Source organism: Egretta garzetta, unplaced genomic scaffold, assembly GCF_000687185.1.
Source record: "Egretta garzetta isolate BGI_Z169 unplaced genomic scaffold, ASM68718v1 scaffold559, whole genome shotgun sequence".
NCBI classification, from domain to species: Eukaryota; Metazoa; Chordata; class Aves; order Pelecaniformes; family Ardeidae; genus Egretta; species Egretta garzetta.
In genome coordinates this window covers 213,839-230,623 of record NW_009260842.1, presented here as the reverse complement: position 1 = coordinate 230,623, position 16,785 = coordinate 213,839, and the positions used below count along the sequence as shown (strand labels likewise).

The following is a 16,785-nucleotide window of genomic DNA, read 5'->3' as shown; positions in this document are numbered from 1 at the left end:
TCCCCTTCTCCTCCCCCAGCGCCTCCTGGAGCAACGACCCCGTCTCCTTCCTGCAGAGCCTCTGCCACACCGTGGTGGTGCAGGGGGTCTCCGCCATCCTCGCCTTCCCGCAGAGCCGCGGGGAGATGCTGGAGCTGGACTTCATCTCGGCGGCGCTGCGCATCCCCGTGGTCAGCATCGTGCTGGGCGAGTTCCCCCGGCGGAGCCCGGTAAGGCGGGGGGGCGCGGGGGTCCGTGGGAGCCGGGCAGCTGTCGAGGCAGGAGAGCCCTGCCTGGGGAGAAGCACTCTGGGGCCGCTGGAATCCCTTTTCTGGGCTTTCCCCCCTCTTGCATCCTCGCCGGTGGTGGCCCTTGATCTCAGCCCAGGGGTGGAGGGGGACGAGCATCCGTCCTCTCAGTGGAAGGGCAGAGCTCGGTGCCAAAAGATGAGCTGTCAGCCCGAAGTCATGAGCTGGGCGAAGTTGTAGAGTTGAGAGGAGAAAGGGGGTCCAGGACATGCATTGGCAAGAAGCTGCTCTTCTGGAGGCTTTTGGAGAAGGACAGGCTTCCCAGACTGAAAGAATGTTCTTAGCAAAAAGAAGGAAAAAAAAAAAAAAGGCTAAAACCAGCATCCAGAGTGTTTGTTTATTGCTGGTCTAAATGCTGTGCTTTATTCCTGTGTGGGCACTGTAGGTTGTTCACCAGGTGACCCTTCTCAGGGAAGTTGTGCACAGTGACTTGGCTTTTCATTGAGCTATCTAAGGCATTAGGGTTTTCTGTACTCATAGTTCATGCCTTGCTGCTGGACCGGATTTTTGCTAAATATAATTGCTTAACTAAAGTAGTAGAAACTGAAGTCTGACTGCGTCTGTGTTTGATTGAGTTGATAAACTGAATTTGTTGTGTTTGACTGTCTTAAACACAAATAGTAGTAGTGTCCAAGGGGAGCTAAACTTCCTGTCATGTAGAGCTGGCAACTTGGTGTTACACACTCTGGGAAAAGGTTGTAGTTCAATATTTTGAAAATGCATGTTTGATGCGAGTACTCATCTTCAGGCAAGAGAGTTGGAAGAAAATGCTCTATTCTCTGGGGCCCATGCAAGGGAAGTCATGAGTAAAATGGCAGAAGCTGCCATTTAACTAGCCAGGACAAATAGTTGTTTTATATAAAAAGAGATAGCTCAACTTTGCTCTCAGAATGTACTCAGAAAAAAAATAAAGATTACCAACTGAATTTGCTTTTCAAAACCAAATATAAAACCCAGCCTGGCTCACTGTTAGACTTCTGTATTTTTTTTGTGTTAGATTGTGACAGGAAAGGTAGGAGAAGAAAGTCTGTGCTAGGCAGCTCCTAGACTGTAATTGAAGGTGTGACTGCTGTAGGCTGGTCTGACCTCAACTAAGTTTTCTCTATCTCAGCAAAACGCATGTAACTCAGGTTTTTGTAGATTTATGCGGAAACTCAAGGGTGGTCAGTGCCTCTGAATGCCACTGTCAATGGGCGTCTGATACCAATAGCATCCCAGTTTGCTTAGTTACACCTACCAGCTTTGCAGCTACACTCGCAGTTGTGTTGGAGTCAATAGCCAAAGCTTCCTGAAGACCAGATCCTGAACCCAGCATCTCCTTGCTCTGTCTGTTAAAATCAGAATTACTTCTCTTCGATCTTAGAGATGGGTCTAAGTTCATCCAAAGCTGCCTGAGGACACAAGATGTGTTGAATGCATATAGCACAGGGTTGGAGTTACTGCTCCTTTCCACAGACTTCAAAGCTCCTGCTTAAACTTTCAAATTGTTCTCAGTGGGGAGCCGACTGGATCAATCTATCCAAATCAGGACTTTGTTCTTAAGCAGACATTTAAGTGTCATTGTCTTCAGGGGCAGCGAAGCCACTGCCTGACATTGAATCTGTGCTGAGTAGAGTCCGTTTTTTTTCACTTGAGCTAAAAAAAAATCACTCTTCAAGGCTCTGTGGATTTAAAAAAAAATCTCAGCCTTACTCAAAGGCCAGCAGGTAATGCAAGTATATTAGTCTCTCACGATTGGCTTGGAGGGCCTGACATCTTTCTGAACAACCTTTTTTCATACTGTCGCATAAGAAATACCATTTTAAGGCTAACTCTGGAGGCAATGCTCCAGCAGCCTTACCTCGCAGGTTTCCCAGAGCTACAGGGATGCCAACAGCATCTTGGAGCCAGGGGACCCCAGAGATGTTGGCCTCAGTAGCCTCTGGTGTCTCACTACCCACTGCAGGCAGGAATTTTGTCTCACTCACAGTCGCACTGGCATGAAGTGAACATATCACGGACCTCCACCTTCCTAGCTTATCAGCCCTGGAGCCACAGACCGGCTGCTTCTACTGATGGGCAGTTTTAGAGGCGGCAAGTGTAAATGACATCTTTGTAGGCAAGACAGATTTTGCTAATAGGCCCAGCACGCAGTTTTTCAGAGAAGAAAAGTCAGAAAGAAAAGACTGAGATCTAACCCTGCTTCTGAAATGTGAAGCATTGCCTCCCCTGGAGTCACCTTTCCCGCTGATACTTTGGCAGAGCAATCCTTCCTCCCTCCAAAACACCTCCACAGCACACAGAGGCAGACCCAAAACCTGTTTGCCCTTGAGTAAGTATTTCCTACTGTCTGCCATTCGAGGAGCACAGCAAACATGCTAACGAGCCTTTTTTAAGGTAGTAATGTCTAACATGGTCTCATTTTCCACGTTATGCCAGGACAGGAACAGACATATAGAGCGCTTATGCCTCTGCGGAATGTTAACATTATTGCTTCAAACAGAAGTTTAAAATAAGCAGATATTCATTGTAATTGAAAAGCGTGCTGATCTTTGAGCCGGTCTTCCCTAACGTGGCAAAAAGCAATACTTAAAATGAAAAGGAAGATAAGGATCCAGAACTGATTGCATTTCAGTAACTCTGGCTGTTGCCTCTATGACATCTGATAACACTTCAAACATGTAACATCGGGAGGAGATCCACAGTGTCACAGCTGGGCAGCTACAGTCAGCTGGGTACCTAGAGTGTTTTCAAAAGTTTTGTGGTTGCTTGAGCGTTTTTAAAAATCTGTTTCTCATTAAAGTCTACTCTCCTGAAGTTAAAAAAAATAAATAAATAAAAAGGAAAGAGCCAACAGTCTTCCCCCACGGCAATTGACAATCACAGGACAACAACCATCACATGGTGTGGTACAGCATTCCTTCTCTCACGAGCAACAGCTTTTGCTGGAGGTTCAGGATTGTGCGTGGCAAAACACGTGTGGTTTCGAGGGATGCTACACGGAGTAAAACGTGACACACTTTTTTCGTTTGTATATGTGATTTAATGACTTAACATTCACTGACAGTAAATCCAGATGCTGTTGTGACCTGAAAAAAGCTGCTTATTCTTCTGAATTTACTGTCACTCTAGTAAATTTTCACACCCTCTGTAAGCAAAAGTAACAATTTATCACTATCAATCAGCAAAAAAACCACTGGATTTCTTTACTACTAACACAAACGCAAATTGCACTGGGGCTTTGACAGATCATTATTTTGGAGATGGCAGCTCACAAGCACTGATGCCATTGAGGCGAGGCTTGTCACATTATGTACATTTGTATGAAGAAACATGCTTTATTTTTTCATTCCCAGACTGACAACATTATTAATAATTTTCCCAGGGATGGAACAGGGAACAGATCCAGGGAACGTGAACCATAAATAAATACAGTGATATCACTTCTAGTACTACAATTCGAAGCCAAGACTTTGGGAAGAATAGCTCATAATATCCATTTTATAGGCGATACTATCAGAAACACAGGGGAGATCATGTTTGCAGCAGCCTTCTCTGAACTTCAGAACTTACGGAGTATTTTCAGTGGGTTTCAGATAAGTCAGTAGCTCTGATGTCTTTTAACGTGAAGAGGAATCTTCTCAGAGCAACAGAACAGAATAAAGTAAATCTGAATCATCAGTCCCTGCGTAGCCGGTCTGTGCTTTATCTATCCGGTTTCCTGAGGAACTGGAGTTGCCGGCACTGCTGATTACCACCACGACTTTAGAGAGTGTCAGAAGAATAAATAAATCAAGTCAGGGTTTTAGCTTAAACAGTGAATTTCCTGGTGAAGGAGCAAGTTCAGCCTCAGAACAGATGCTGTAAAAAGAAACTGACCATTAACATTTATTTTTTGGGGTTTTTTTAAAGGAATTAAGCTTTTTTTTTTTTTTTTTTTAAACAGCTTATTAGTTTAAACCTCCTGGGTGGGGAATTACGCATCTTTCCTTTTTGGAAATAGCTAGGAATACCACTGTGTGTCCAGTAACCCCAAAAGTCATACAAGATGCTATGCAGAGCACCGGCAAGGGCAGGTAGAAATTACAGCAAGGGGATGGAGATGTGGAAAACCTTCTGTCCAACTAAATGCACAGAGACACTTTTTTCCCTCCTTCAAGCCAGAATTGCATTTTTGCAGAAAGGTATTTTTGATCAGGGAAAAAAAAAAAAATCTCATTTTCTGGGAGATACTGCAAAACAAGTGCTTAGCTGCAGGGTCCAGTAATTCAAACTATCATTGCTGATCTGACTTAGTCCAAATTTTGACATTTGTACTAGCTACTGTGTAGATGAGAAATATGTATTCAGTCTTTCCCTGTGAACATCAACCCTCCTCGCTGCACACTGCATAAATAGTATGGCGCATACCTTCTGTGCACTTCAAGACCGTTTATGAGAGGTGCCTTGGGGGAAAAAATATGAAAATTGTAAGGACATGCAAACAAATGTTCATCTGCTCCTCTTTGAGCCAAAGGTCTCTGTGCTGTTTTGCTCATAGTGAGCTTTTGAAACTTGCACAATTTAGGCCACAGATCTATAAAGGGAGAGTCCTTTTACATTGCCAGGTAATATAAAAAAGCTTTGTGTAACTTAAGTTTTGCTCTGTAGCCAGGTAGCCTGTAGAGTCATTAATTCATTTAAACACAGATTTCAGAGGCATAACTGATGTTTTGCTGGCAACGTTGTGGTCCTAGCATCATGCAAGAGGTCTCCTCATTGTAACAGTCCCCTGTTAAAAAGCAGCTATGCGATATTTACCAACTGGTGCAGTCTCCTGCCTCTTACATGCTTCTCCCCCAAATCATATATTGTTCTCATGTAATTACTTTAAGAATGTTTTTACTTGTGCTCCTGTGCTGTGTTGAATGTGGTCAGCTGTGCGAGTACCACAGTTTCCATAGTTCACTGTGCTGCCAGCTGAAGCCAATCTGTTACCTTTAAGTTGATAAATGATGCGTGTTGAAGGGAAATGAGCCCTTGTTTATATTCTTGTCCATGGTCAGAAAGCCCCCAAGTTTTGTGAAAGTGATGTTGGCATGACATTTGGGAGTTGTATTGGCACCTTCTCCATATTTTGCAGTTTTTCGTTGATTGCTCAGGGTCTCTTTTCTCTGCGGGTTGCATGCTTGATAATACATGAAGTCGTCCTTGTCCCCTGAACTGTCAGAGTCATAATAAACACTTATTTAAAACACTGCTAAAGGCATGCAGTCATGTGAAACAGAACATTGCAGCCTACCTACCCATGGGGACTGCTTTAAGGATAGTTCCTCTATCAACAAGCTTTCCATAGACAGGAGCATGGAACACTGAAAGAAAATAAGGAACTATTCTCTTTATTCCAGTAGCAGTGTTTAAAGAGGAGTCAGTTCATCGTGACTGCAAAAGACCCTTTTTCACAATGCAGGAAAGTGATGAGAGTATTTGTACTTTCAGTTCTCTCCTCTGTATCCTTAATTTTAACGTCCCATTGATACAGAAGGAGCCAGAACTCTGCTGGTGTGAACTTTACCAGATCTCTCCCAGCACCTTTCAGTGCTATCTCCAACACCCCTCCTCTGGAAGAAATCGTCTCAAGAAACTCATTGAATTCACTGTCCTGCCACTGAGCTTTTGAAATTAAGGTATCTTGCAGCTTAGAATATTTTAGCATGCTATGTGATAAATGTACACAACGCTTCCAGGTATGAGAATGTATTATTTTTCCAGTTGTTTTGTTGCTTATGGAGGGGCAAATTTTTGAGGTGAAAAAGTGTTTTCAAGGATATTAGTTCAGGATTTGAAGTTCTTCATACTATTAGAAAGTTATTTGCCACCCAAGTCTCACTGAACTCCTGTAGCAGGCTTCTTTCTTAAAATGCCTAAGTTTCTTCAACACTTAGCTTGGATAGCATAAAGCTGTTCTTATTTTATAGTATTCATAATTTGTAATATAAGTTGCAAGGATTGGTTTTGACAACCACCGTTCACAGCGTTATTCACCATCTGTAATTTTCCATACGTTCTTCTTTTCCTTTGCCTGGCAATTATTATTTAAGGAAATGTTGGAAATGCCACAGTTTGAGTGTCTGCTTATTTCCACGTTAGGGGGATATAAGTACCTCCATATTAATCTAAGACTTTGAAAACTGGATAGTGCAGCGTTGTTTGAAATATGTGCACCAGAAATTCTTCATTTGAGTGGCTTCAAGTCAACAGTAAGCAATCTATCTCAAATACAGCAAAGGGTTATTACCCAGATTTAGAACATGCACTGAGTCTATAATTATTTAAGGTATCTGACTCTGGGAATCCTTAGATGAAATTATGCCAATGATCACTTTGTTCTTGAAGTACATCCAGTTCTGTCAAGTTTTATCAAATCACTTAATCAACTTTATAAAGTCTGTTGTATGTTCAGTTATATCCATTCCATTTGAAATGGTAGCAAAGAGTTAAGATTCGGGAAAGGGGTGGAGGGAAAGGGATTCTTGTTGTTAAATACTATACCAGCAGACATTTCCTACATAAATGAGAAGCAAAAGTCTATGTTGAATTTGTATGAAAACTCAAAAGCAAAGATACCTGCTTTGTAGTTTGATGTGTATTTCTTTATTAGTCTCCTTCCTCACTGTGTTCGTGATATCCAACTAGATTCCGGAGAAAATATCTGAGCTGGCTAGTAACAAGATTTTCTCATTCCTCATCCTGTGATGCTTCTCTGATGTGGGAAAAGCTGAGTTAACCTCAAATTCAGTACCACACATGATGTTTTCTTCTGTATTTTTTGCCATTCTGGGTATTCTCAAAACCAATGTCTTCCTCGCCACATAGCCTAGAAGAGGTCTTTCATAATACACTGCAGAAACTCATGTTAATAATGAGTGATTAAACTCTGACAGGGTTAAATTGTTATTACTTTACTGAATGACAGGCATTTTAGAAGAAACAACCGAAGAATACTTAGCTGTATTCACTAAGTAAAAATGAAAAATTCGACCAAAAAAGACAAATTCAAAGACAATTTGCTAGCAGATACTATATGAGTACAAAAGTTATGGTACCAAACAGATTATTAACAAAGAAAACACCCTCTAGAAATGTAAGTTGGGGTATTCAGTATAACTTCACCCAAGAATTTATCCACAAAAGTCAGAGAAAGCACCCCATCTTTCCACTAAAATGCATGGCAGACCTAGGTAAGCAGAGCTGTAGAAATCAGAAAACAGACAAGGATCTTGTCATGCTATATGTTACTCAATTTAGTGCTCACAATTCAGTTGAAAGGCTACTTAGAAATGTTCTCATCTAGGGTATATTTAATGAGTTATTTACTATTTGAACCCATGAAATATTGAAAACTCACATCATTAGAGCTTTAGGCTATGTTGGATATAGTTACAGTTTTAAGTCATCAAATAAAATGTTTATCTTGTGTTCTGTTCTTTTCCTCTGTGGATTTTCACGTAATTTTTTAATGTGAAAGAAATCCAGGCCTAGCATGGCTAGAATTTATGTATTTATTGTAATTAGTAGAAAACTGGAAAAACCACAGTTTCTTTTTAAATTCTAGATTTGTCTTTCAGAGAAGAATCAGGCTATAAATCCATGTTTCTGTAGATCTTACTGAAGAGCTTTTAAGGAGGGGAAGAATCATCTTTTCAGTATGGTTGAACAAGAGAGTACACCGAATCTCTCTGCAATACCAAAAGCTATGCATTGCAGAGTTTATTCTGAATAGCTGGTAGGAGACAGAGAAAAGGGAGAGAAGAAAACAAGAAAAGACAGCAAGAAAACTAGAAACATAAATGTCAGTGACACAGGGAGAGAAGGAGAAAATAAAGTGAATTGAGGAAAAAAAGGAAGAGGTGCCCTTCTCTGTCTCTTTACTTTTTGTGATTCGAGAAGCATAAAAACAAGGGAACTGAATTTTACATGAAAGCACTGTACAAAGAGCTGGGATCACCAAGCACGGAACCAAACAGCTTGCCCAACCAAGTCAGGGTTGAATTAGCAGGGCTGTCTTGATCCCTGGCTAAGGGCAGTTCCTTCCAGAGTGCAATGGTTCCCCCAAAAATAGGGCAGACCTCCCAAGGAACTGCTAAGCCAGGATCTGGGAAGCAGTGAAAGAAATAGGGATTAGATCAAAGGTAGATGGTGGTTTATTGCTGCTGCAGGGGCGGCTGCTTGTGAAAGGTGTGAGGCCTTGGTGTGGGCAGGTGTAATTAGTGGAAGCCTTTTTTCCTCCGTGGTGCTGAGTATTACGGGAAGAGAGATGCACCTGGACATCTCAGGCCACAGTCCCACCTGATGCTCTGGCACCTGGGGTCAGACATCTTCTGGTTGGCATTTCAGAGCACCAGGAGGCAGACCAAGGTCACTTGGATACACGCAGCATCATACCATTAGGTATCCAAAAGGGATTTCCTAAGAAATGGGAGGAAGTTCAGTCACAGCAGCTTTAGGATTGCAGCTTCGGAAATCAGTAACTATTCCTTACTTCTGGTCTGGCCCTGAATGTCTCCCCGTTTTCCCAAACATCCCATTGATCAGGCACTTTGGTCCTCACCACTGTGGGGGGAGGGTGTACAGATGGTAGAAGTAACAGCAGAATTAAGCTTGAGTAGGCAGCAATGATAGATGATTCATTTATTAAGGGAGGCACGCTTGAGCAAAGCCATTTGTGCAAGGGGCTCCTTGTCAAGTGTGACTAAAAAGTTCATAATCTGGCCCCGCGTGCTTCACAGCTATCACATCAAGCTACCAACATTACTCTTGGTAATTATGGACAACTACGTGAAGAACTGAGAAGGGGTTTGGCAGCGTGATGTACCACAAACCATGATAAGCCACAGGAGTTGTTACATGTCACCTTTGCAGGGCATTGCAACCAAATGTCTATGTGCAGCTGGCCTTGGGACTTGGTTTGGGCTGTAGGCAGGGTTTCAAAACACATTTCTGCTCAGGCTTGATGTTCACCACTCAGTCCTGAGCTTGGTATCCTTTCCCCCACAGCATAGTACAGTACCAGACATTCACAAGCGTCTTGCATCCCTGTAGCATATGTACACCCTGTTGGTATAAGCAGGGAATGTGTGCGTACCACTGCAGTGCTAATCAGCCATCCCTGTCCCTGCGAGGTATCTGCGTGCATTGCCAGCGAGTTGAGAGGTGATGCTGAACCTCTGGGATATGTCCAGCCGCAGGGGCTCTGCCCTGGGATGGATGGCACCCTTGCGGGAGTGGTGAGCTGGGAGATCCCGCAGGAGCTGGCTGGAAGGTTTCCACTTTGCACCGGTTTGAAAAGATCTGACGTGCGGGGTGCTGGCTAATTAACTTTTATCTGACATGTTTCAGTCACCTGAATCTGCATGGCTGCAGGCAGCAGATGGGGAGGTGGAGAAGGAGGGGGAGAAGAGTAAATGTGAACCCAGGTGCACCCTCAGCTGCCACTAAAGCACAGTAAATGGGGAAATTACTGTGTTTGTTTGATTGTTGTTATTATACAGGAGAAGTCAAATGTTAGGGAATTCAGAAGCAGCACCACTTTTTCCTTTTCTTGCTACAGTATTTTTATTACTTTTTCTTCACCAGCTTTCATCTGTGATGATAGTTTCCAAAGCCTGTTTTACAATGTGGAAAGTATTTGAAATGCAATATAAAAATCTATGAATATGCTGCACAGGCATATTTTAAACTCTTAGTATTTCCCTAAAGGCATGCTATTCCACTTCCAGCTTTTTTAAGACTGTGAAGGAAATGATCACCCATGCTGTTCATAAGATATTTTACAAGGCTTTCTAACTTAAGACAGAGTTAAAAGACGAGATGGATCTTCAAGCATAAACTGAGATTTTAAAAATGAAGTTTTGTGTTTGTTGCAAGGAAAGAACTATTAGACATAGCAATTAATAGCCAGAAAGAGCAGCTGTACCATGCACCAGGCTCTCTCAATGATGCTGCTCAAAAAGCAGTTGCATTACACTCATCTTAATAGCATGCTCACTCAAACCAGCTTAAAAAGAACTTTTTTTTGCAAATCAGATGAAAAGTCAGTATTATGAGTTCACAGTTTGATAATTTTCCGGTGCTATTTTAGATTAAAGCATAATTATTTATCACTTTCTCAGCATGTAAGGCTCACTCATATATAAACAGCTCTCTGTAGGAGCACAGTTGTTTTCAAGAATTTACTGTACTCAATGTAAGCATCAGAACGTGGGAAAAATGGATCTAACCTTTACTTGGAGCTGATAGCTGCCCTCTTTCAAGTGTACTGGAAGTGTTTTAGCTGTGATTTACATTTTCTTAGCATGCTAATACCATGGAGTTGATTTTACGCCTACATTGGAAGGTCAGCAAAGGTGAAGGAGTTATGTGCCTGGGTGACAGGTTTCCTCTGTAACATTCAGTGATGTTCCCTTGCTCTGGGACCACAGAGGGAGGTGGTGTGGGTGCTGTATGATCCCCACATCCCCCCTTCGTTGCCAGTTCTGCAAAACTAATTGCACCGCCTGGTGTGGCAGGCAAATGATCTGCTGCTGCTACCAGCTATCTTCCAACCACACAGAGGGGCAGCTCATGCCAGACTCCCACTGGCATCTATAAAATTGCCTACTGCAGAACTAATGAGGGGGAAATGATAAAGCGTAGCATCAGTGTTTGTTCCTTGGAGATTTGGGGGAGAAAAAAACCCCGCCTATTAATCACCTGTTTAAAAGTAAATATCACAATGTATTGGTATAGAAATAGGCTGGATAGGCTGGTATGGACCTCCGATTAGGAATCTTGCATCAGGAGTCAGGGAAGCCAAAATGATGATTATTCAGTCACCCTTATGATCATCTTTTTATACACATGAATTATTTACTTAGTACAGGGTACTTACACACTTGCTAATTAAAACCTGCTTTTTTTTCGTTCAGTTATACCCCTAAGATCTCTTTAGAGCATGTAATCCTTCTAACGGCATTTATTTCACATTCATTATGCCACATTTGGTTTATGTTATCTTCCATTGTATAAATAGAAAACCCTTCAGTGCAGAATACTTGTGGGAAAGGATTCCTTCACACTGAGAATTTCTTTTGAGAGAGAGATGGGTGATCCGTCTGTTTTGAATATTGATGCCCAGAATCCCCAGGAACCGTCAATTTTTCAGCTACACCATTTCCTACCTACTGTTCCATTTTCAGTGTGGCATGTTCATTTCTTAATGTTGCCCATTGGTCTTTGTTCTGAGGTCCTGTCTTCCACTGTAGGATAATACAGATCCTAAATTAACAGAGTCTTGACTCCAGAAAAAGACCGCAAGGCTCTATTGTGATACAAATGATCAGCAACATAAATTGCTCATCACTCACTGTTCATCACATTCTCTGAAGAGCACCAAAAATAAGACACTTATTTATAAATAGCTCAGCCTGCTAGATTCCAGTGAAACTCAATTTCATATCTTCCTACCATTTTGACAGTGCATATAAATATGTAACATGTAGTTATGAGAAAGTTAGCTCTGCTGCGATGTCCTCTTTGGGCGTTCACAACCCTTACAGGTTTACAGCAAAAGAATAAATTGCAAATTGAGACCTGTGCTGGGATGCAGCATACCACATGATTAGCATAAGAAAGATGCTTTGCTTGACAGAGAATGGGAGCTTGTTGCCGAGATCATACTGCTCTTGTATTCCTCCCCAGAAGTGTACTTTAAGAAGAAAACAAAGTGAGAATTCACAGTGAATAATATATCTGATAATCACAGACTTTTTTCCCTGCCTGAAACCCACCTGAAATTTCTGGAACAAGCATGAAGAAGCATTAGGAATAACTGCATCCCAGAGTCCTCCAAAAAACGCATGAAACTGCTTCCCTTTACTTCACTGGCTTTGAACAGGGACCAGCTTGAGGTACAGTTTGGGTTGTTTGGCCAAGCCTCATGATTATTTTTTTTTCCTCTTCCAATCTGATAAACACAGGAACTGGAGATATAAATGGAAGCTGGAACTTGCAAATACTGCAAGTGTTCGGTTTTGCAGTTCATTTTCTGTAAGCATTTGTCCTAGTGTAATTTGATTACTGGAATGTTCATGAAAAGCAAATGTTAAGGAGAACAAGAACAGCAGAAGCAAATCATTTTATTCATGTGAGTGTATGTGTTGTTTCTGATGCAACAGCCATCATTAAAAAAAACAAACCAATATATTCAGAATTCCTGTTCATTTAAGTATGGTATGGGTTAGCTTAGGATGAGGAGCTAGTCCAACAGGATCTGTGGCTTGTTGCTGCAGTATTAAAACTGCATTCATAAGCAAACTTAACACTTCTATCAACTTTAACTTTTAATTTTACCTGACTTTGCCTTATTTTCACCAGAGAGTTCCCTTCACTTAAAAATCTATCTGTCTAGGCTGTTCACTGACTTAAGATCAAGGATAATTCAGACAATTAATCTTTTTGTGGATCTGTATTATGCCAGCACTATGAGAGCAAATGCATGTCTTCCGAGAGTCATAAAAAATTATTGCAATCTTATTAGAGAATAATAAGCAGCAAAATGGCTTATTATTGTCAGTACGAGGGAGAGAAATGAGTATGCAGTCTGACCATTGACTCAAATGGGAATTGCAGTCTTTTCCAACACAATTAAAACCATAGGGGAAAATACAGTGGGCTGAGTATTGGAATGGTTACTGGTCTACCAATCCAGGCATGAAGAAGTCCCACTGGATTTCCTTACCTCGTCAGAAGTTTCCTCTGGAAGGTTTAAAGTTGTCCAAGGCTGTCAAAATCAGCAGCAACCCATTGCTTATCTGTAAACAACACGTGAGTCTGCATGGCCATTGCATTGCTGCCCAATGTAATGGTGATGTGGTGCTGCAGCATCCTCCCATTTTAAGAGTATAAGCAATGAGAGGAAGAAGCAGCCAGCCCAGAGAGCAAGTTCCCCACTGTGCACAGAATCTTTTTTTGTAGAGGACTTTATTTGACCTGAGCGGTGCCTCCAGTCGCACAGCCTGAGCCAGGAGGCCAACACTGCCCTCCTCATCGGGTGTTTCCCCTTGCCTTCACCCTGAATTTGGAAGGTGTTGTTCCAGCACCCTTCTCACCTTTTTGCCTGGTGTCCCCCCACACCTCCAGTTTAACAGCACGTGTGTTAATCAATATGCTCAAGCATGTATAAAATCTTCAGTCATTTTAAGTGTGGTCTCCAAATGTTGCATACCTATCAGAAAAGAAAAGCAAACCTTTCACAGAAGATATGCTTTCTGTGAGTGTCTCTCTCTCCCTTTATTCTCACAGATGGCTGGCCGTTTCACTCCCATTTATTAATAATATATCCTGGGGCTGTGTGTGGTACCTGGTAAAGGGTTTCAGGCAGGGAATTTTACGGAATATTTCAGTTCCCTTGCTGAGACAGGGCAGTGGTACCTCTGTGTTGATGCAAAATATCAAAGCAATATTACAACAAAATTAAGAGCTTATGGTTTTTCACCTTCTTAGTTCCATCCCAGGTCACTGAAATGTGTGGAATTATAATTTATCTTTTGGAAAACTGACTTAAGACTTGCATTCAAGTGCTAGCATCATGTAAACAGAATAGACTGAAATGCGGAAAGAAAAAAAAAACTTTACTATTTCTTCAGGGAATATAATTTTTTTGTGATTTTTTTTTATTATAGGTTCTCTCTCCCTGAAGCAGTACTGTTTCCGGCAGAGAGAGACAGCAGCTTTGATCGTATGTTCTTGCCAAACTCATAGGAGCGGTGGTCTGTCATCCCTTCCTTTCAGGTTGTCTGGGGGAATTAGATACTCCTCTGCAACACTTCCCCTTGTTCAGAGAGTTAAAAAGAATCACGGCGACAGAAATAGTCGATGTGAATTCCTCGTCCCCAGGCTTGGTTCACCAGACTCTGCAGAGTCATCGCAGATTATTTGCATGGAGATGGATAGACGCAAACGTCTTGCTGAGATTAGTGAGACATGACGCTTTCGTATTTTATCACGAGCGCTTATCCATGTTAAACTCCCAGGGCGTGCTTCATTTTCGCTGGTTCTTACCCTCTCCTTTAGGAGGATACAATCACCCACTCAAGCAGCAGAAATAGTGCATGACTAACTATGTCACGGAACAAATGATTAACACTAAGTAGTTTGTGCTAGCTGTTTGCAAACAATCCACGTGCCAACAATTATGCTGAAGCAATTTTGTGAATACCTAACTCAATGTATTTTGCATAACTCAAGACTGGCTCCTGGATCATTAAATTCATAACTTCGGTCTCGTTTGTTAAACTCACAAATGTCATTATTTCTTCTAGGCCGTAGGAATGGTAGTGCTAGCCTTGACTGTGTAGTCTGTAACGCTGGACTGGCGAAGGCTGTAGAAAGGCTGGTGGCTCCGATGAATGAGGTGCCATTTGAAATGAGTTACAGCTGCTGTGCATTAAGAGTTCATAAGCCACAAAGTGCAGAGAAGGGCAGTCGTACGCAGGCAGATCCATTAATACATCTGATGCTTCTGTATTTGCAGCTGTGCAAATAAAGGTGCTATTTGCCCGAGCTGCACCCAGCCTACGCGCAGAGAGATTGGTCTGGCTGCCCAAGTGCATCAAAATGCCTGTAGAGTTTGTTATCAGGAGCAGAGGGCCTCTTCCTCAGCTGCGATCACTCATTGGCTGTCTGTCGACGTCACATTTAAAGAACTGACCTAGAGAGAGCATAGCATCCATAGGTGCCATCACATGGGCCAGGGCAGGAAGAGCTGAGCTGCAAGGAAGAAAATGTCTTGTATGTCTGTAGGAAGCTCAAGCACAGGCGAGAGTTTATTGATTCATTTGGTTCAGAGTATTTGAGAGCCTTTTGCCTCACAGGAGATGTGCAGCCTCACCAGATCCTGAAGCACAAAGCTCTTAAAAAATAAATTACGTACCCAAGGTACTTGGGTAATTGGTGCTTTGCAATAAGCGCAGTGGTTTTCAGCTGTCAGAGCGTTGCACGAACCCTACATAACTTTAAGGAGGAAATATATTATTTTATAAGAGGGGGATAGCGGAGGCAGTAGAAATTTAAAGGAATTGCAGCAGAGAAGGTAGAGCCAGTATTGAAAAGAAAACTAGATTTGTAAAGGCCTTTCCCTTCATTTCCATGCTGCAGAGCATTCTTCCCATCAATAACATCCAGCCTGTTAAATTGTTGCTGTTACTTTCATTACCTTCTCATAAACGAAGCCAACCCCTATTAACCTGCCACAACAGTTTCTTCCCTTTCCCCCGTAAGAAACGTAAAGTAGCAGTACAAAAAAGTTTTTGCATAAATAGGTAAGGTGAAGAACTTTATTTACAATGAAGAAAACTTGGTATTTAATTCCATTACAACAGTTTGTCCAGCTAGTCCTCGCTAGTTTTTTCAACAAAAATTTTCCCCCAAAATTAAACTTCACCACCACCAAAGGTTTTGCTAGTAAGAGCAGCATGATGACTTAATTTTGTCCATACGCTACTGAGTTTCTCATTAACAAGGGAAGATCTTGTATTTCTCCAATGCAGTATGGATTTCCAAATTTTTTTTTCAAAGCTATCCGGTTTACACAGCTCTCCAGACTCACCAGCAGCCACGGCGCTGGCCTCTGCTGCAGAGCTTGTCCCCGGGCTGCGCACTGAGCACCAGTGGCACAGCAAAAAGGGAGGGAGGGTGGCAAGGCAAAAAGCACCCTCATTAGGGCAGAGCTGCTGCATACACAGCACTTGTTGGGGTCCATTGCCACCAGTAGTGATTCGTCCATATGGTGCTTTGTGCAGTTGCAGCAGGAAAGGGACCTACAGGGGAAGGCTGACGAGCTTCTCCTGATGGCATGATACTGGGACCAACTGCACTTGCCGCAGGCAGAGCTGAAGGAAGAGAGAATTACATTTATTTGGCCGGTGTCTCATGATTAGTGCTAGCTTCTGGTGAGTGACGGTGTCAGACAGCGATACGAATCTTCAGTACAGCCAGATGATCCCATGAAGCATGGCACGCTGTGTTTTCCCAGTGTGCATGGTCACATATTTATTGTCAGTCTGTGCCCGCTATCACACAGTACGTACATATGGATGGACACATTGCTTAAAGTCTACAAAGCATCAATTACCACTGCTCCACTGAGTCCAAACTCAGTGGCCAGTACAACGGAGGGATAAATAAGTATCATTCATATTTTATAGTGCTATTCAAGCTCCGTGCAATCACTTCATTGTTGGTCTAAATGTCTAAATGTCCATGCAAGGTGCAGAGTAAAAGAAAACCTGGTAGTAATCTATGCAAATATTTGTGCATAGTAGAGAGGTGATGGTATTGTGCATTTTCTGTCAAGCATTTAGATGAGAGCAGAAGACTGAGTCAACACTAGGAGCTATAAATGTTCACCTGATAATCTTGCACATTATAAATCAAAGGATAAAGCAGGCATGGGTGGTGATTTTTGATATATTCTCCCAACCCTCACTGCAATACTTGCTGT

General features: G+C 42.2%; 1 protein-coding gene across 1 annotated transcript in view; it reads left to right on the top strand.

Moving 5' to 3' along the window:
* Nucleotides 1-5: 5 nt before the first annotated feature.
* GRIN3A (glutamate ionotropic receptor NMDA type subunit 3A) overlaps nt 6-16,785 on the top strand; it is a gene marked incomplete at its 5' end in the record, with an annotated part of 71,935 nt that continues 55,155 nt past the window's right edge. The window contains one exon of the mRNA XM_009647118.2: nt 6-209. Within this exon, the coding sequence (XP_009645413.1) occupies nt 6-209 (204 nt within the window). The remainder of the gene's footprint in view (nt 210-16,785) is intronic.